The sequence below is a fragment of the Phallusia mammillata genome, chromosome 8 (assembly GCF_965637545.1).
Source record: "Phallusia mammillata chromosome 8, kaPhaMamm4.hap1.1, whole genome shotgun sequence".
Taxonomy (NCBI): domain Eukaryota; kingdom Metazoa; phylum Chordata; class Ascidiacea; order Phlebobranchia; family Ascidiidae; genus Phallusia; species Phallusia mammillata.
In genome coordinates, this window is record NC_137259.1 from 10,426,867 (window position 1) to 10,449,004 (window position 22,138).

At 36.6% G+C, this 22,138-nt stretch overlaps 1 protein-coding gene and 1 pseudogene across 2 annotated transcripts; one reads left to right on the forward strand and one right to left on the reverse strand.

Moving 5' to 3' along the window:
* The first annotated feature begins 1,019 nt into the window (after positions 1-1,019).
* On the forward strand, positions 1,020-2,172 carry LOC145204772 (uncharacterized; annotated as a pseudogene).
* A 3,168-nt stretch (positions 2,173-5,340) lies between these two features.
* Positions 5,341-21,024, reverse strand: LOC145204198 (ras-related protein Rab-5C-like). 2 transcript variants are annotated; one of them, XM_080076663.1, is made up of 5 exons: positions 21,002-21,024; positions 18,335-18,561; positions 14,020-14,171; positions 7,009-7,102; positions 5,341-6,216 (listed from the first exon to the last, which is right to left on the reverse strand). In XM_080076663.1, the coding sequence occupies exons 2-5, from the start codon at positions 18,486-18,488 to the stop codon at positions 6,107-6,109; spliced, it is 510 nt and encodes a 169-aa protein (XP_079932789.1). In that variant the 5' UTR covers positions 18,489-18,561; positions 21,002-21,024; the 3' UTR covers positions 5,341-6,106. The 2 variants fall into 2 exon arrangements, with proteins under 2 accessions (XP_079932789.1, XP_079932788.1); XM_080076662.1 differs by lacking the exon at positions 21,002-21,024 and adding an exon at positions 13,762-13,884.
* Between the last annotated feature and the right edge of the window lie 1,114 nt (positions 21,025-22,138).

Below are 22,138 nucleotides of genomic sequence, written 5' to 3' on the forward strand. Positions count from 1 at the left end.
ACTTTGTACAGCAAAAAAATATCTACTTACAACGACCAAATGGTAAAAATTGATAACCGATTAAATGTTATTACTGTGAAAAAAGTACGATCTCCAAATCATCTTCAACAAACGCAAGAAATTGACATTTGAATGCAATGAATCACACACACATGCAATTATGAGGTATTTAGGCTTCTATATTGTAAAAATCAAAAGAAAACATTGATTCTGCACGAAATATCAATCATACGAAATTGAATATTGCCATAACGACCAACTTCGAGGTGAATTTTTAGCTTTTGTGTTGAAACTTGAAACGGCATAAAAGCCACTGTCATATTCTTTTTCTGCAGAGCATGCCGTTTTCAAAAAGCTCTAAATCGTTATTCTAATTTTGGGGCCACTGTTTCGGATATTCAGTTGAAGTTCATAACTCCCGCATATTGTCGCGGTCCCGCTCGCCAGCAAACAACGACGCGCGACCGCTCAAAATCTCCAAAAAGGGCCCCAATATTCACTTTCGACCCCAATATCTCGCGAACCAAACAAAGCTGAACAGAAAAATTCGCACACAATACTTTTCAAGGCATTAACAAACCATCGATGGTACTCGTTTAAAAAATAATTAAAACCAAAAACATTAATACGCTTATGAATATGACTGCTCAATGCTCTTCACTACGTTTCGCGGCATAAATGCCGCTGCCATATTCTTTTTCTGCAGAGCATGCCGTTTTCAAAAAACCCTAAATCGTTATTCGAATTTTGGAACCACTGCATTAACAAACCATCGATGGCACTCGTTTAAAAAATGATCAAAACCAAAAATATTAATACGCTTATGAATATGACTGCTCAATGCTCTTCACTACGTTTCGCGGCATAAATGCCGCTGCCATATTCTTTTTCTGCAGAGCATGCCGTTTTCAAAACAACCTAAATCGTTATTCGAATTTTGGAACCACTGCATTAACAAACCATCGATGGCACTCGTTTAAAAAATGATCAAAACCAAAAATATTAATACGCTTATGAATATGACTGCTCAATGCTCTTCACTACGTTTCGCGGCATAAATGCCGCTGCCATATTCTTTTTCTGCAGAGCATGCCGTTTTTAAAAAACCCTAAATCGTTATTCGAATTTTGGAACCACTGCATTAACAAACCATCGATGGCACTCGTTTAAAAAATGATCAAAACCAAAAATATTAAAAATCAAAAAACAAGTCGAAATATACAATTTTTAATTTTAATGTAATTTTACAATTTATAAAACCAAAATTTCTGTTCAGGGCGCCTTACTCAAGGGGACAAAGAGTTAACGCTTTTCTGAATGCAACTGCATTCCTTAATCGAGCCGAGATTAAACGTGTTTTACTCTTAAGAACCTTACGCCATATACCCTTTTCAGTTGCATATAGATACCTTACATTTGCTAAATCCAAAATCGACAGAAAGGACACTTTGGCTGAACATAAAATTAAGTACCAATCAAAAACTTTTTTTATGAAACCCCTGATGGCGTAATGTTTCATAAACACTTATATTGACCAATGAAGGAGAGTATGAAACTTCCGACAACTTGGCGTTAAAATTCAATTTCCAGGCAAATAACGCTGAGTTCATTCAATTTCTAAAACTTGTTTCACGTTTATAAATTGAACTGCCTGAGAAATGGGACTCAGAAAACTACACCGATCCAAAAATAACTCAGTCAGACCAATGTATCATTGGTCAGACCATATATTGAATCTCATTAAAGACACAAACAGCGTCAAAACAATTTACAAAAAGCTACAAGACAGCGCGGCTCGCGTGCCATTTAAGTCCCAAGACTTTTGAAAAAAACAAGCTTTCCATAAATTTTATCATACCGTGACGAGAAGTGTATTTCAACAACTTTAATTCAAATGTTGAAAATAGGTTCAGAAGTTTTCAAATTAAATTAAATCTGAATGCCATCTTGTACAACCAAATATTGTACTCCTTTGGAAAAATTGACTCCGACCTGTGCACAGTCTGTAAAAATGCTACAGAAAACGTTTACCATGCTTTTTATTGTTGTCATGTAACTAGTGTAGTTACTAGACTGTATTGGGAAAACGTTTGTAGACCGACTGTGTCCAGATTTATACACTTTCTAAATTCAGTGCATGTATCAGAATACCATGTGTCAAAAAGCGTCTAAACTCTTTTGCTTACCGCCAGGGCCCCCGAGAGCGAAAAAATATGCTGGTGCAAGTCAATTTCTGGTTCACCCTTTGAACACTATAGCCATGTCTTTAATAGTTTATGCGCTGATGATCAAACATTTAATACGTTCATTTGCCAATCAGAACAAACAAAAGCAAGTTGGCCAATGGATAATTGGCACTCATTAAACAGCTTGGACAAGAACGTCAAACCTTAGAGTTTTGAAAACCTAAAATTTCTATATTTTTACTGCATGCGCTAGAGCAGGGGTTGGCAACCTTTTTTGCACTGCAGGCCGTTTTTGTCGCGGACCAGTCTTCAAAAAACTACATATATTTAGCAATAAAAACGCCTAAATTAGTTTATCATCCCCGGGATAGAAGGGCAAAATGTTTAATAGGATTTAACCTGAAAACCTATGCGGCCCGGTAACGAACTCCTCGCGGACCGGTACCGGGCCGCGGACCGGCGGTTGCCGACCACTGCGCTAGAGCAGTGGTGTGGAACCTGCGGTTTAAGGCCATATGCGGCCTTGCATTTCAAATGCATTTTTAGAATGTTGATAATAACGACAACACTAGGCGCCGAAAAATAGACAGAAACGTATTTGTTGACCTTGTACACAAAGCGATTTCCGGAGGACTACCAAGAGCCCAAAGTTCTACAATCTCACTTGAGTTTCAAAAGACGATTTGTTTGCGCATAATCGAATGTCTTTGTGGTGTCACAAGCTGCTGTTAGATCATTGATTTTTGTAAAAAAGCGAGTATTTAGGACAGGTTATATAAATCCTGAATTATGTAGTAAAGGTGGAAATGTACTGATTAATTTTTATTTGGCTTGGACCGTAAGTCCTACAACTCTACAAGGGCATAGCAAAACAATCATTCTGTAAGTCAAAAAGTTGGAACACCACTGTTCTTGGCCTGGGAAATTGTGGCCTAAACGAGTGTCGATAAACCGTTTGGTGGCCTTTATAATTAATAAGGTTCCCCACCACTGCGCTAGAGCGTTTGTACAGCAAAGTAAATGCTTAAAAGCATTGGTCTTGGCATGTGCGGTGGTTCGAGCGGTCTTCAAAGCACTGCTCTCACAATTTAACAACGCAACAAGTTTGCGCTATGAGCCTCACTAAGTTTATAGTTCAAACTGCTGCCAAGTTTATAGTTCTAAGATTCCTTGGAGATAAACTCCAGAAAACACCACTTGTATAATCCGTTGACTATATTGTTGGTTTATTTGGTTATCAGCGACAGAAACATTTCAAGAAGTCTTATTCAAATAGAATCGTAATTAAAGAGAAAACAGTAATTAGCAATTAACACCAAAGTATAAAAGAATCCAAAACTTGATTTAAATATTTAATAGTATAGGTACTATTTCACAAACACGGTTAAGTATTAACTTGAAACTCTATGTGTCAGTTCTAAGTAGTTAGACTTATATTTGCCGGTTAATTAATTATTTGTTCTCGGTCTAGTACAGTGTTTCTCAACCTGGGGGTCGCGACCCCCAAAGGGGTCGCCAAGCACTTTTGAGGGGGTCGCGAAGACGCAACTCAACTCGGAATGATTTTATCAGTAGCATAAAAACTTTCCCTGTGACTTTTGTTTAGCACAGTAACTCACACGATTGTTTGACCTAGAACGGGCGCAACAGGAAACTTGGCCGAATGGCCTGGCGCGCCTGACCCATGTACAAAACCTGATCGGGTTTCGTCCCCGGGAGTGTCCTGGGTTCGAATCCCGTGAACGACAAAGGGCAATTTTCAGTTCTCGGACTGCCGCCTGATTGTCACGGGCGCAACAATATTTGCGATTGTAGCCTATACTTCTATAATTGCAGTTTTTGGCTTTTCTTAACATAAAAAACACGAAATAGTGAAATGGTTAGTGAAAATGAGCCACAAACACAATTTTAAGGGTTTTCTTGAGTACAGCAAAACGCCGAACTATCGGAGCCACGTTAGATTGCAAATGTATGATGAACACAATCAACACATTCTGGTAGTTAAACTTCTTGTGTGCGTGTTAAAGGGGTCGCGTTGTGTTAAAAAATCTCTGAAGGGGGTCGCATAGCAAAAAAGGTTGAGAACCACTGGTCTAGTATGTCTAATGGCCGTGGGAAGACTCGAGGTCAGAGCCGCCATTTTCAGTTAAATTCGGTTAAGTCCGTGCGCCTCTATTTAAACTTTAACACTTAGTCATTTTTCCAGCCACTGTTAAATTTTCCAAGTCCCAGCGCTTCAAGTAAAACTCAAACACTTAGGCTAGTCATTTTTCCAGTCACTGTTAAATTTTCCAAGTCCAAACGCTTCAAGTAAAACTCAAACACTAAGCTAACGCGGGTTTGCCTTTTCTTTAGCTCCTGCCAAGTCGGACTCGAGACCCCATTACTGCTAATTGGTTGAAAACAAGGTATAACTGCCTTAACGGTAATTTTCACCTAGGTACGTACAGACCAGTTAAAAAGACAGACAGCAAAGTAAACGTCTTCACGCACGCAACTGTCGCTTTATGAACGTTAGCAGATATAGTCCAAAGAAGTACCTTGCTTATAAACAAAGCCGTGACCAAATTAAATACGTGTAACAAATGCTACTACAACGCACGCACCAGCACCATATTAAAACTATTTTAAAATACATACACATTTAACCCTGTAATTTGTAATTAACCCAACAATTATGCACCTGTAGGTGACGGTCACATGCAGCCCTAAAGGGTTTTCCTGTGGCCCGCGAAACATTTTGAAATTTGAAATTGTGTTTTACTCGGAGCTAAGTGAAGGGACCCGACGAGCGAGTTCACTTAATACATTGAATTCAAAGTAAAAACAACTAAAAAGTATGTGTTTTTAAGCGATCCAAATGTTAAGAGAAAATTTATAGCGAAGCTGTGGCGACCCGTTTTTTTCTCATAAACCTTTTTCTAAATCTAAAGTATTAAAATGTCACAGAACAAATTAGCAACATCTCCCTGCAAGAATTTGTAACATGCTATAAATTACGTCTGTTATGTGTGTTGCATCACGTTTTGTAACTATTTTAAAGCTAGCGATACCACCGCTGTGTTTTTTACTTTAGCATGAATGTAATCCATGTTCTGGATTTCCATCATCAATTGTTTGTCAAATTGTCTTTCTTGTAAAAAAACAAGCCGGCTTAATTTAGCAAGTTTTATTATTTACCATGGACATGTATGAGTTAGAAAGACAAATCAATGATTTTGCACAAAATGCAATCATAATCCCCATAATAGTTACGAGGAATGTATATTGTAGTAATTTAAAGCAAAGCAAATTAAACATGAATCCAAAGGCATCTGAATTACAGTAAAACCTGGTGAAGATGTCATTAGCAAACCATTGTATTTTTAGTTGATATCAAAACATTTTTTGGTTGCTTGCAACAAAAGCAAACCATTAAAATCAGGTTGCATGGCCTTCAAAAGAAACCATTCTATATACAGAGGTGAAATAAGATACAACATGTTATGAATAAGCAAAACAAGAAAAACAATGATAGAAACTGCTGTCCAGCAATGAGTAAAGTGGTCAAAGCATATGTGACAATGGATATAGCTTTAATGTACATTTTAGGAGTTGCATGACAAAGAAGAATTATCATTTACAATCTAAATCACACCAAGCATAAATTCTGCAACAATAAAATTTAACTCAACTGTTTTTGATATGTCCTGGTTTAATCCAGCTATATTAAGTTTGTAATACCCAATATATTAAAAATTCGCAGTGTGTACTAAAAAGTATTATAAGTCAACATCAAAAACATACTAGTAAATCTAGTATTTGGTATTTTACTGATGACCATGGTTGATAATGGGCAAAACAACTCACAATAAAGTTATTTCACAGCAAATCAATGGCCAATTACTATTTTTTGCACATTAATATTAACAGCTGACAATTCAATGAGAGCTACAACATCCTTTTGAACCTCCAGGTGGATTTGATTGTGTAATATCAACCTCTGGTCTGGGTCGATTTGTCCCCCCTTCATTTTTAGGTAGTTTTTCCGCTAAAAACAAAATTTTTACTAAAAATGTGGCCTAGTACATTGCCACTGCACCTACACTGTTATCCATTTTTGAAATAAACACAAATACTATATTACTTTACATTCTTAGGTTCTGTATTTGGCAATGTTTTTATAACCTTGTTCATTTCTGCAGGCAACCCTTAATGGGTCCCCACACATGCAAGACTGTTAAATAGTTAAATAGAAAGGTTACTAACTTATATGATTGAAATTTTTTATCAATTTCTTTGTTCGCCATGTATACCATTTGTTACCTAAATGTAAATGGGTCCCCCATCTCTTTCTAGCATTTCACGACATAAATATTTCTGCAAGCAGAAACGAATGGGTGCCTAAACATGTGTATGCGGAAATTGGTACTAAATGGTTTGATCATGTTGAAGTTCATGATAACGATTTGTTAAATTCAACAAACTACCCAATAGTGTGACAGGCAGTGACAAATTAAAAATACCTCTTCAGGGAAGGGGACCCACAATGAACACCATACAGAACATTCAAATACCAACTTATGTAATACTCTGCAATGTACCAATCAACAAAGTCTGAAACTCCTGGGTCAAAAGCTGGTCAAAATTCACAGTGCACAACTTTAGATACCTTACTGCCTTTTGTGTAAATTTAAATATGTTTAAACCATGGTTGCTCAACCAAATGTATGTAAACAATCTCTTCAAGGAAGGGACATATACAATCAAACATGAACTTTACTAGTTTTAGACACATGGTAGCTACGTAGACAGTTTAAAAAAAGAATTTACTGGTACCCACCAATTGCTAAAAATATTTCATTGACATGCATTGCAGTTTTAGCTGATGTTTCCATGAACAAGAGACCATTCTCTTCAGAATATGCTGCTGCCTCCTATTTAAAATAGAAATCTTATATAAATGAAACCAAAACATAGCTGATTTTATGTGCCATGTATTGGTTGTTTAAGTGAGAACATCTCAAAAACTGTAAGATTTAGTATTTGCCATTGTGATGTAACAATATGCAATAGCTTTTATTTCCAGTATTTTATTAAATCATGGAGATATAAGCTTACAAGAACTGTGAAACTCACCTAACTTTATCTTACAAGCAGATTTTATTCGCCTTGCAAAGAAACACCAGGGACAAGGGGTGCATCAGCTTAAACATGCCGCTATTTGAATATATTTTGTTTACTGGCGATTGTTCATGCTTTTTGTGATCTCGAGAGCAAGGTTGGGCATTTATTTTTGCCACAGGGGACACTTTATTAAGGCCAGTAGTGCACAACCTTTTCGCTACAGCCGCATCATCGCAGATTCTTATTTTACTGACGGCCTCGAATTACCTGCTTGTTTTTGTGTCAAAATTGCTGATGTAAAAAAACTTTTATCTATCTATATATATATAAGTATATACCATCTAATGGCGCAGAAAAAGCTCAGATTAACTAGAAAGGTGGCTTTCCTACATATTTTCGTTTTATATATTATATATTTATCAATTTACTATACACATCATTTGATCTACAAACATGATTGTTTTTGCAAGCAAACACACATGTTTATCCTAAGATATAAAACCTTCACTAAAACTGAAAATATGCAGGCTAACTTAATAAAATCACATAGCATTACTGCGCTGATGTATCATCTTCAAAAAGACTGCCTCGCAAAACGCCGATTCACACATCAAGCAGCACCTCCCCTTATGCATTAAATCGGTAAACCAGTGAATTACTCCCTTGGGCTTTCCAGTGTACACATATTATGGGCTGTATTGGTAACCATTTGGATATTCAGCCAAAATTTTGAACACTAAATGGGTAAGCCACTGCAAACAAATTTTGAAAAATGTTAGCACATATAACGGGCTTGCATTTCTGACCTTAAGGACTGGAAAAACTAAAACCGATTATTTCGGGGTTAAAGGGTTGAAAAATGGGTGAAATTAAAAGTTAAGAAAACTATTTAGAATACCTTATATTGCACCAACCAACAAACTCCTAGGTCTTGTACCTTGGTCATTTTAAATATTTTTTGTTTTGGGGCTGTGGGTGAACCGCTGGGTTATTCGGGGTTAAACTTCAGGAGGATCAAATTTGGATCAATGGCTAACATCTTTGTAAATTTACATAAATTTGAAGCACTCTTTCTTGACCAAATGCGTTTAACAAACCAGCGTTAGACAGAAAAAAATAAATAAAATACGGACAAAACAATATGTGTCACCTTCAGGGAAGGGGACCCATAATTTCTAATTCATACACAGATTTAGCTGCATAATCTGGCGATGAGTGTATATGACGTCATAATCAATATTGTAAAGCCTCCGTTATCTTTTTTTTTCCGCATTGTTTACACAAAATAAGTGTACAAAAAGTCTGACACACATGGCTACTAAGCTGAAACTAGAAGGGTGGCTTAGCACATATTGCCCTTGCATATACACTATAACCTATTTTAAAACATAAATATATTTCCTATGCTTATTTTGTATTGGGTCCCATATTAGCCATCATCTTTTATAACTTTAGTCGTTTCTGCAGGCAAAAACTCATGGGTCCCCACACATGCAAAGTTGAAAATAATGCAATTCAAGAGATAACCATGAGAAAGTCTGGTGTTGTAAGGTAAAACACAGTGACTGGCACTGGGCTTAAATAATAATACTATGTAGAATACAAACTACAAAATTAGATTCACCCCAGATATTGTTTGAAGTATGTCCTATTTAATGTTTTAAAAAACTGACCCATTTTAGGGGGCTAGTAGGGTAACTAATTCGGTTTGACACACAAACTAAAAAATTTATAAAAACCACAATGACTCAATCAATAGTACTGCAAAATTTCAGCCCAATCCGCCAATGTTTAAAATTTCGACCACTAGAGGTGTTTTGAGCAACAACTGTTACTGTTTCTGACGTCATAGGGCTGTTAACAAGCCCCTAACTGCCATGGCGCAAAAACAACCACCAAGCAACCCACCAACGAGCAACATACAACTGGTTGCCCTTGTAACACTATTGCTCCAAAGAAATCTTTCGTCTGTGGTGCCCAGTAACATACAAATACGTTTTACACTTTAGGGGCTTGTGGGGTAAATGTAGGACTACAGGGTTGAACACAACAATCGACACCTATAAATGGTATACTATACAAGAAATCCAAATTTCAGCCAATTCTGACACTGTTTAAAAACTCACCCATTTTAGGGGGCTAGCGGGGTAAATACTGGGGTTATCAACAAAAACAAAGTGGGATGCACATCTACATGAATATATCTACCATCTGTGTAAATTTCAGCCAAATCCATCAAACATTTGATGGAAAAACGAGTCGGACAAACTTTGGGTAAAAACACCCATTTTAGGGGGCGAGCGGCATAAATACTGGGGTTATCAACAAAACCAAAGTGGGATGCACATCTACATAACTATATCTACCATCTGTGTAAATTTCAGCCAAACACATCAAACATTTGATGGAAAAATGAGTCGGACAAACTTCCGGGGAAAAATACCCATTTTAGGGGGCTAGCGGGGTAAATACTGGGGTTATCAACAAAAACAAAGTGGGATGCACATCTACATAACTATATCTACCATCTGTGTAAATTTCAGCCAAATCCATCAAACATTTGATAGAAAAACGAGTCGGACAAACTTTGGGAAGAAAAAAAAGGAAGAAAACAAAACAAAAAAACACAAACAATTCGAGTAAAATCAATATGTGTCCCCTTCAGGGAAGGGGACCCATAAATACTCTTTCCAGTCCCACAAAATCTTTCTAGAGCAGGTTGAAAATCAAACTATTTAGCAAAAGAGTTTATTTGCATCACGGCCGCCAGTGCGTATATTTTAATAAACATACATGTTCAAGGCTGCACCAACTCGTCTCATATATTTTAGGCTATGTACGGTGATGGGTAATACTTTTTTTTTTAATAAAAGTTGAAAAATTCTTTAGAATACCTTACATTGCACTAACCAACACAGCATGAAACTCAAAAAAAAAAAATTGGGGCCTGTGGGTGAACTGAAAAAAAAAAAAAAAATTGGGGCCTGTGGGTGAACTGCTGCGTCATTCGGGATCAAACTTCAGGAGGATCAAATTCGGATTAATAACTAACATCTGTTCAAATTTGAATAAATTTAAAGCACTCTTTCTTGACCAAACGAGCGTTACAAACCAGCGTTAACAATTTTACATTTCGGGGGCCTGTGGGTGAACCGCTGCGTCATTCGGGATCAAACTTCAGGAGGATAAATTCGGATTAATAACTAACATCTGTCCAAATGTGAATAAATTTAAAGCACTCTTTCTTGACCAAACCAGCGTTACAAACCAGCGTTAAAAAATTTACATTTCGGGGGCCTGTGGTTGAACCGCTGGGCCATTAAGGAGTCAAACTTCTGGAGGATCAAGTTCAGATTAATAACTAGAAAGGTGGCTTTCTGATATACTTCCATTTTATATATTCTATACGATATTTACCAATTTACTATACACATCATTTGATCTACATATATGATTGTTTTTGCAAGCAAAAACAGATGGGTCCCCACATGCGCGTTTGTGCGGATTTAACGTCCTGGTTATTTTTAGATGCTTAAGAAAACACTTAACCAACTTTAGCAATAACCCAGCTATAAAAGTTTTGTCCGTATTCTTTTTGCATCATTATTGTCATATAATTACAAAAAAACAGTACATAAGAACGGGAAAAATACTTTTAATTTAATCTCATGCTTTGACCTTGATATTGTCGTTCAAGGTCAGTTTTTAACACAATTTTCCACAACAGCTGATTTCTAATCACCGAAACAACTGTCTCGTAAAACGTCTGTCCGGACGTCAAGCTGAGCAATCCCGCTGTATTCACCCGCCTTAATCGTAAACAAATGAACTACTCCCTTGAGAGTTGAGACTTCTATCTGACTGACAGTGTACACATATTATGGGCTGTAAAAGTAACTATTTAGCCGATTAAGGCAAAATTTTAAGTAGTGAACGAATAACCTACTGCAAACGATTGTTTAACATCACAGCACATTAGAGCTTGTATTTTTGGCCTAAAACTTATTATTTGGGGGGTTTAAGGGGTAAAATGGGTGAATCCAACAAAAAGTTACAAAATTCTTTAGAATACCTTACATTGCACCAACCAACAAACCATGAAACTCTCAGATTATGTACTTTAGTCAGTACAGCCGTTTTTAATTTTTTTGGGGGGAGGGGGGAGGAGGCTGTGGGTGAACCACTGGGTCGTTTGGGGTCAAACTTCAGGAGGATCAAATTTGGAACAATAACTAACATCTGTGCGAATTTGAATAAATTTAAAGCACTCTTTCTTGACCAAACGCATTTAACAAACCAGCGTTAGACAAAAATGAATATTTGGGGGTTTAAGGGGTGAAAATGGGTGAATCGAAAAAAAAGATACTAAATTCTTTGAAATATCTTATATTGCACCAAACAACACAGCATATCACTCAGAGATGCTGTACTTTAGTCAGTACAGCCGTTTTTAAAAAAATACGTTTTTGGGGCCTGCGGGTGAACCGCTGGGTCATTTGGGGTCAAACTTCAGGAGGATCAAATTTGGATTAATAACTAACATTTGTGTAAATTTTATTAAATTTGAAGCACTCTTTCTTGACCAAACGCGTTTAACAAACCAGCGTTAGACAAAAATGAATATTTGGGGGTTTAAGGGGTGAAAATGGGTGAATCGAAAAAAAAGATACTAAATTCTTTGAAATATCTTATATTGCACCAAACAACACAGCATATCACTCAGAGATGCTGTACTTTAGTCAGTACAGCCGTTTTAAAAAAAATACGTTTTTGGGGCCTGCGGGTGAACCGCTGGGTCATTTGGGGTCAAACTTCAGGAGGATCAAATTTGGATTAATAACTAACATTTGTGTAAATTTTATTAAATTTGAAGCACTCTTTCTTGACCAAACGCGTTTAACAAACCAGCGTTAGACAGAAAAAATAAAAAAATAAAAAATAAATAAAATAAGGACAAAAACAATATGTGTCCCCTTCATAGAAGGGGACCCATAACTAGAAAAGTGGCTTTCTGATATACTCCATTTTATATATTCTATACGATATTTACCAATTTACTATACTATACACAATTGTATCTATATTTATATATATGATTGTTTTTGCAAGCAAAAACGATTGGGTCCCCACACGCGTATTTATGCGGATTTACGGTAAACCTATGTTGCGGTTATTTTTAGATTCTTAAGGACAAATTTTTCACAAAGCATTCACTTAACTTTAAAAGTTTTTGTTCGTATTCTTTTTGCATCATTATTGTCATATAATTACAAAAAATCAGTAAACAAAGAATGGGGAAAATACTTTCAATTTAATCTCTTGCTTTGACGTTGATATTGTGGTTCAAGTTCAGTTTTTAAACACAAATTTTCCTAGAAAGCCTTAACTGTTATATTAGACAGTAGACACTATATAAAAAAAGTCGTTTGCTACAAAGGTATACATAACAACTTGTTTTTCACTTAACTTTGTTTCGCAAAACGACCGTTTAATGACCTTTTGACACTGTTTTTAACATCATGCAGTCCTTAGTGTTCAACAATACCGTTTAGCCTAATTTATACATCACTTAAGTACTAATTCTTGAATTGATTTGTCAAAAATAAAGAAGATACGTTATGACGAAAAATTCTCAACTGTGTTGTAATGCCTACAAGTTGACCTTTAGTGACCCGTTGTTATGCGACGGCCAAGCTGACGACGAGAATTTAAAGACCATTTATCGCGGTGTTAGAAAAAGTTAAGTTTATTTTTTCATATTTATGTTGATCAACGACGTTTTGCCTGACATAAATGAAACCGATGTACGTTTATCGAGTTTAAATTATGTCTTAGGTGCAAAACCTGCGCCAAAACTGAAAATGCATGTGATAAGTCAATAAAACGACACAGCATTGCGGCGCAAAAAAACAGCTGATTTCTAATCACCCAAACAACTGTCTCGTAAAACGTCTGTCCGGACGTCAAGCTGAGCACTCCCGCTCTGCCGCCTTAATCGTGAACTGGTGAATTCCTCCCTTGGGACTTATATCCGACCGACTGATAGCGTACACATATTATGGGTTGTAAAGGTATCTGGCAAAATTTTAAATACTAAACGAATACCCTGCTTAAACAATTGTTAATTTTTTTAAATATTTCTGCACGATAGGGCTTGTATTTCTGGCCTAAAACTAAAACCGATTATTTCTGGGTTTAAAGGGTGAAAAATGGGTGGATCCGAAAAAAAGATACAAAATTCTTTAAAAAAATCTTACATTGCACCTAACAACAAAGCATGAAACTCCAAGATGCTGTACTTTAGTCAGTACAGCGGTTTTAAAAATTTTACGTCTTGGGGGCCTGTGGGTGAACCGCTGGGTCAATCGGGGTCAAACTTCAGGAGGACCAAATGTGTCTCACAAACCAGCGTCAGACAGAAAAAAGAAAAAAAAAATATGGAAAGGGACACATAGTAACTACTGTTTACCTCATGATCAACCATGCGCTTATTAGCCAAATCAGCTTTGTTTCCAGCAAGTGCTATAACAATATTGGGACTTGCTTGCCTTTGAAGTTCTCTGACCCACGTTTTTGCCCTAGCAAAAGTATCCTGGAAAACAAATTTTGTACTACAGGTACCTTCATTCACAACAATGGTTTGTAAATAGGATCATAGCATATATTTGCTACACAACCACAAAGTCTTCAAAAACAAAAATGTGATTCCTAGTGGAAGGTGCCTTACCTGATTTGTTATGTCATAGACAACAATCGCTGCCTGTGCACCTCTGTAGTACATTGGGGCAAGGCTGTGATACCTTTCCTGCCCAGCAGTGTCCCATATTTCAAATTTGACTGTTGTGTCTTGTAGACATACCGTTTGTGTGAGGAAGGCAGCTACAAACATATAATAATAAGAAGCATTGTTTACAATATTTAGATCAAGTATAAGATATAAAACCTTCGCCAAAACCGGAATTTGCATGCTAACTTAATAACATCATACAGCATTGCTGCACTAAAACAACTAATTTTTCATCACCAAAAAGACTGCCTAGTATATAATACATCTGACCATGCACGAAGCAATGCAGAGATATTCCGTTCTGCTTTAGACTGCCACAATAGTACACCAGTGAATGGGATTTCTGTGCTATAAAGCCTGAAGGTTTACATATTTTGGGCTGTAAAGGTAGCCACTCGCCTGTAACAGCCTACAAACAACTGTTTAATATCAGTACATTAGGGCTTGTATTTCCGACCTTGGGACTGGTAAATCTAAAAATGAATATTTCGGGCTTAAGGGGTGAAAATGGGTGAATCTAACTAAAAGTTACAAAATACTTACTTTACAATACATCAACCAACAAAGTATAAAACTTGTGGATAATGTACTTTAGTAAGTAGAGCTGGCCTCTAGGTGATCTGCTGGGTCATTCTGGGTAACTTCGGGAGGATCAAATTTGGATTACTAACTAGAAGGGTGGCTCAGCACATATTGCCATTGCACATACACTACGTACACTCTATTTAACAGGTCCCATATCAGTCACCATCTTTTATAGCCTTAGTTGTTTCTGCAAGCAGAAACTCATGGGTCCCTCACACATGCAAAGTTGCAAATAATGCATTTTGCAAAAAAAACTATGAAAAATTTTGGTGATATTTGTTTAAACAAGACGATAAAAAGTCTGAAGACATAATCATGCTATATGAGGTACAACTATTCAAGTCACATTCAATTTGGCAATTGTTTCCAAAATTTAACCATTGCAGAGGTTAATGGGGTAAATGGTGGGGCTGCAGAACAAAACTCAACAATCAACACCTTAAAATAGAATATTATAAACAATTTCTAAATTTCATGACATTGTTTAAAAAGTTAACCCTTTTTAAGGGGCTAATGGGGTAACTGATCGGACTACAGGGTAAAACGTCAAATTCGACACCTAAAAATGCCATATTGCACAAACTGTCAATATTTCACAAACTGTTTAAAAATCACACCCACTTAGGGGTTACTGGGGTAAAGGTGGGGCTCACAGGGTAAAAAAGATCAATGGATGATGTATTTTATAAATCGTCTATATTTCATTAAATTTAGACATTGTTTAAAAAATTCACTCATTTTAGGGGGCCAGTAGGGTAAATATATATTGGGGCTGCAGGATGAAACACAACAATCAACACCTAATTATGGCAAACTGAACAAACTGTCAATATTTTTTGCAATTCAGACTTTGTTTAAAAAGTTAACCGTTTTTAGGAGGCCAGTTGGGTAAATATTGGGGCCACAGGGCGAAACACAACAATCGACACCTAATTATGGCACAAAGAACAAACTGTCCAAATTTCATCCAATTCGGACATCGTTTAAATTTTACCCATTTTAGGGGGCTGGTGGGGTAAATATTGGGGCTGCAGGGTGAAACACAACAATCGACACCTAATTATGGCACAAAGAACAAACTGTCCAAATTTCATCCAATTCGGACACTGTTTAAAATTTTACCCATTTTAGGGGGCTGGTGGGGTAAATACTGGGGCTGCAGGGTGAAACACAACAATCGACACCTAATTATGGCACAAAGAACAAACTGTCCAAATTTCATCCAATTCGGACATTGTTCAAATTTTTACCCATTTTAAGGGGCTGGTGGGGTAAATACTGGGGTGATTAAGTCAAACAAACCAAAAGGCACATCTACATGACCATATCTTCAATCTGTGAAAGTTTCATCCAAATCCAACAAAGATTTGTTGCCAAAAGTGCATGGACAAACTTCACGGCGGAAAAAAGAAAAAAAAAAAGAAAAAAAAAAGAAAAAAAAAAAAACATAGTGAAATCAAGATGCGTCCCCTTCAGGGAAGGGGACCCATAACTAACATGTGTGTAAATTTAAATACTTTTATAGCTTTTTTTTCTTGACCAAATGCTTGGAACAAACCAGTACAAATTGATGTGCATGGTGATGAAACAGTCAATGAAATGCATTGACAGTTTGCTTATGGTGTAACTAAGTCTATTTTTACATTGTTCATAAGTTTTTTTTACATGATATTGTACTCCATTCCCTTGGATCTACGAAAGCGAAATTGTCCCATAGTGGCCAACCTTGTGGGTAAATTACCTGACCAAACTGCAATACCCATTCAATTCACTTATAACATTAAACATGTATACAAACTAGAAAAGTGGCTCTCTGATATACTTCAATTTTATACATTCTATACGATATTTACCAATTTACTATACTATACACAATTGTATCTACATGTGGTTGTTTTTGCTTGCAAATTTAGAGATCAAATTTAGATTATTATCTAACATCTCTGTAAATTTGAATAAATTTAAAGCACTCTTTCTTGACCAAACGCGTCTCACAAACCAGCGTTAGACAGAAAAAAGAAAAAAAATACGGACAAAAACAATATGTGTCCACTTCAGGAAAGGGGACCCATAATAACGAATCCTTTGGACTCGAATTCAGTTAGATTCAAATCCATTTTTGCAGTTTATATCGGGTAATTGGAACCGATATAAATGTGTGCTCTCGTCGTTGGCAAAAATGTAAACACATGTGTTGCGCTTTTACGTCGACGCCCGGTCATTGTACCAGTTGCAAAGACCGCAAGCGCATCGTCGCCGTCAAATCAGTGACCGCTATACAACGTTATAACACCAAGTCACGAGTCGCTATAACGACAGTTGTGCGTTGGAGGCATAATTAACGATTAGCGCACTTGTTACGCATCTGGTCACATGATTATGCTTATGCCGTTAAATGACATACCGGCGACTTTTTGCAACGTCTTACCAGCATCTAATTGTTTCCGACTTTTTTTCGGGCACAACAAAAATTTAACGGCCATGGCGATGGGCAGCGATTGGAAGCATAGGATTGTCTGTTAATATCGCAAAAACAGTGATGGAATCCCATAACATATGACGTTTGCATCATTATTTAACCTCATACAAACATAAGAATGCAGTTAGTACACGCTGCAAAGTTCACATTTTGTGTTGCAAAATCGCTGGTAGTTTAATTGGAATTTAAAATCACCCAATGTCCCAGCTTTACATCACCTAATGTTTTAACTTTGCTAGGGTGCCTGTTTTTGCAGTCGTTTTAGGTTAACAAACGTTATATATTAGTACACTAGGGAGTCTATGTCAGTCCTCTACCATCAACAAATCAAAGGTCCAAGTTTCATCCATACCGGACAGTGTATGACTAATTTTGGGGGCTAATGGAATAATAGTAGACCAATAAATCTAACAAAATACCAAAACAGACTAAAAAAATCTTAGGTGCGAAACCTTGGCCAAAACTAAAAATGTGCTTGATAACTTAATGAAACAACGTGGCATTGCTGCACAAAAACAGCTGATTTCTAATCACAGAAACGACTGTCTCGTAAAACGTCTGTCCGTATGTCAAGTTGAGCCCTCCCATTCTGCACTAAACCGCTTTAATCGTAAACCAGTGAGTTACTCCCTTGGGACTTCTATCCATCTGACAGTGTACACATATTATGGGCTATAAAGGTAACCATCCGGGCGATTAAGGTACAATTTTAAATACTGAACTAATAACCTTCTGCAAACAATTGTTTAAAATTTCAGCACATTTGGGCTTGTGTTTCTGGCCTAAAACTAAAACCGAATTTTTCTGGGTTTAAGGGGTGAATCCAATAAACGGTTACCAATTTTTTTAGAATACCTTACATTGCACCAACCAACAAAGCATGAAACTCCTAGATCATATATTTAGTCACTTAGTCAGTACATCCGTTTAAAGTTTTTGGGGCCTGGGGGTGAACCGCTGGGACATTAGGGGTCAAACTTGAGGATGATCAAATCTGGATTAATAACACCTGTCCAAATTTGAATAAATTTAAAGCACTCTTTTTTGACCAAACGAGCGTTACAAGCCAGCGTTAAACAGAAAAAAAATACGGACAAAAACAATATGTGTCTTCATGGAAGGGGACCCAAACATGTTTTTGCACAATTTACTTAAAATATTACACGTACCACAAAGTAGAAACCAACTCACCCCCAATAGTGGATTCTTGATATTCATGAAATTGGCCCTTAACAAATCTTAAAACCAGGCTACTTTTTCCAACAGCTGATTCTCCAAGTAAAACCAGTTTGAATTGACAAATTTTTCCTTGTGCAGCATTGTTAGTTGCACGTTGCGCTGCCATATTTATGTTTTTGTTTGCAAACTCAGAAAATGTTAATGTATAATGAAAAACAGCGTTGATTTTCAATTACAGTCTGTCAAAAACAAAAGTATTTTATATGTTAATTACATTTAATGCATGAAAATATACTGCAAATAAACTAGAATGGTTTCTCTACATTGTAATTTAGCACTATGATTCACAAACACAACTAGAAGGGTGGCTTAGCACATTTTGTTGTTGCATTTACACTATAACCTATTTTAAAACATTAATATATTTCCTATGCTTATTTTGTATTGGGTCCAATATTAGCCATCGTCTTTTATAACCTTAGTCGTTTCTGCAGGCAGAAACTCATGGGTCCCCACACATGCAAAGTTAAAAATAATGCAATTCGAGAGATAACCATGAGAAAGTCTGGTGTTGTAAGGTAAAACACAGTGATCGGCACTGGGCTTAAATAATAATACTATGTGGAATACAAATTATAAAATTAGATTCACCCCAGATGTTGTTTGAAGTATGTCCTATTTAACGTTTTAAAAAACTGACCCATTTTAGTGGGCTAGTAGGGTAACTAATTGGGTTCGACACACAAACTAAAAAATATATAAAAACCACAATGACTCAATCAATAGTACTGCAAAATTTCAGCTCAATCCGCCAATGTTTAAAATTTCGACCACTAGAGGTGTTTTGAGCAACAACCATTAATGTTTCTGACGTCATAGGGCTGTTAACTGTTGGCGCAAAAACGTCCACCAAGCAACCCACCAACAACCAACATACAACTGGTTGTCCTTGTAACACTATTGCACCACAGAAATCTTTCGTTTGTGGTGCCCAGTAACACACAAATACCTTTTACACTTTAGGGGCTTGTGGGGTAAATGTTAGGACTACAGGGTTAAACACAACAATCGACACCTATAAATGGCATACTATACAAGCTATCCAAATTTCAGCCAATTCTGACACTGTTTAAAAACTCAGCCATTTTAGGGGGCTAGCGGGGTAAATACTGGGGTTATCAACAAAAACAAAGTGGTATGCACATCTACATGAATATATCTACCATCTGTGTAAATTTCACACAAATCCATCAAACATTTGATAGAAAAATGAGTGGGACAACTTCGGGGTAAAAATACCCATTTTAGGGGGCTAGCGGGGTAAATACTGAGGTTATCAACAAAAACAAAGTGGGCTGCACATCTACATAACTATATCTACCATCTGTGTAAATTTTAGCCAAATCCATCCAACATTTGATGGAAAAACAAGTCGGACAAACTTCGGGGGAAAAATACCCATTTTAGGGGGCTAGCGGGGTAAATACTGGGGTTATCAACAAAAACAAAGTGGGATGCACATCTACATAACTATATCTACCATCTGTGCAAATTTCAGCCAAATCCATCAAACATTTGATGGAAAAACGAGTCGGACAAACTTTGGGGAGAAGAAAGAAAAGAAAAAAACAAAAAACAATTTGAGTAAAATCAATATGTGTCCCCTTCAGGGAAGGGGACCCATAATTAGGACAATACATTTTTCTAAAACATTGCCTATCAAATAAGGACAAATCTTAGAAATAAGGATGGTATGGCAACCATGTCTATTGGCAATACTTACAACAAATAAACATTTCTTATGTAATATAAATTAGGTGCCAAACTTTACACCGCATTAAACAACTATTTGCAAGCCGATCTGAATCGGTCCCCACACACATGTACCCTGAAAATGGTAGCAGGAATAGTAGTGTCTTTTTTTATTTTTTTATTTTTGCTAAAACACAAAAAATACATTTATTAACTTTACACAGAGCATTAGGAATTCTTGTACATTCTAATCTTAAATCTGTCATCTAATAGTAAGCATGTCAATGGCAATAGTCTGGGAGTTAAACTGTCACAACAAACATAGAGTGATAGTATACAAACAGTGTAGTTTCACAAATTGACAAGTTTTAAATCTAACCCAAGACCTAAATTGCAAAAGTTACAGTGTGTATACAGTAAGTCGTACGTTGTACCATATGATATGCGGATGTGTAGGACAAACAAAAAATGCCAAGTGAAGGATATAAATGACAATGCAGCATTACTACACCGCTAATTGTGCCAAACTCGCTCTTCAGTGAGCTCCCTTTGCATAAAGTTTAATTATGTGGTGTAGCTGCCGTACGCTCAGTCATGATCCACTAATTGCGTCACAATATTGTGCTCCATAACATTTCATTGTTTAGTGCAATTGTGTCGGCCATGGGCAGTGCGCACATGCATAACCTCCAAGACAGTGTGAATGACCAGGCCCGACACAACTGATAAACAGGACCAGGCAGCAATTTATGCCAAATTTCTGCAGGGGCTTAAATTGGCATGTAAAGTTTGTTTCCGAAGCAACTCAGGCGTGCAGCTGACATACTCTTGCAGACTATTGTGTCGCTATCGCTATGTGTTCTTTCACCAAGCAAATAAACTTAACTCAACCATTATTGCCTTGTTGGGATTTTAAAATACACTCACATTGCATGTGAACTTGCTGTTGTTACTTGTGTGCTTTCTTCTCCAATATTTTTGACCTTTAAAAATAATTTTTAATGATTATCGAACCTATTTGAGTATTAATTGTACAAAAACCACAAAAATGGTAATTTGGACAATGTATTGCATTTTTATTTTCTATTCAAAAATTTCAAAAAATGTGTAGTGCGCTTGGTATGTATCTGTATTGTTATTTGCTTGTATGTGGTAATGCCATCACAAGTTCAAACCCATGACCTGCAGAAGCGAGCACTGTTATTTTACGGGCACCGTCTAATACAGTGGTTCCCAACCTGGGGTTCGCAGACCCCCAAGGGGTCCGTGAGACGGTTTCAGGGGGTCCGTGGTGGCAAACAATTGTAGTAGCATTAACAACAGTACAATTAAGTTCCCAAACCGTTTTTACAATCCTGTATATAAGTGCAAACTGTTAATCAAACCCTTGGATCAGGAAAACTTGCGATTGTTACCTCCAATTTGACATCACAACACACATTAACAATAGAATTCTTTGTGCTTTGTATTAAGTATTGTACACTAGAAAATTTTATCTCTTTTAGTGCATTGACTGCTACAGTACAGAACTTTATTGAGATTAACGGACTGTGAAGGTTGATTAAAATTCTGCCCCCCAAAACGAAAGTATAATAACGCATAATGCAGTAACGAAAAAAAGATTAAATTACGTTGGGGGTCCGCGGACCGATAAAATTTATAAAAGGGGTCCGTGACTACAAAAAGGTTGGGAACCACTGGTCTAATAAGTATTAAGTATGAACTGTAAAATAAATACAAATTCAACAAAACCTCATTTTCAGAGGATCGGAAGTAAGGTTCATACAGTAACGTTACTACATAAAATTTGTTTCACACCTTTTTCGCACTTACAAGTACATATAACATCATTACAACCTAATAAACTAAACGAAAGCCCAAACTAAACTTTGCATTGTGACTTGTATTTACTGATTGCCCGTGATTTGGTTTGCGTTATGACGCGATACTTTCCTAGTCTGAAATTGAAACTTGATCAATGTTCAACTCTCGTTAGCTACATTAGAAAGGAGAACTACAAACTGATTCTGCGATAATAAGCACAAAACAATATCTTAAACTTAA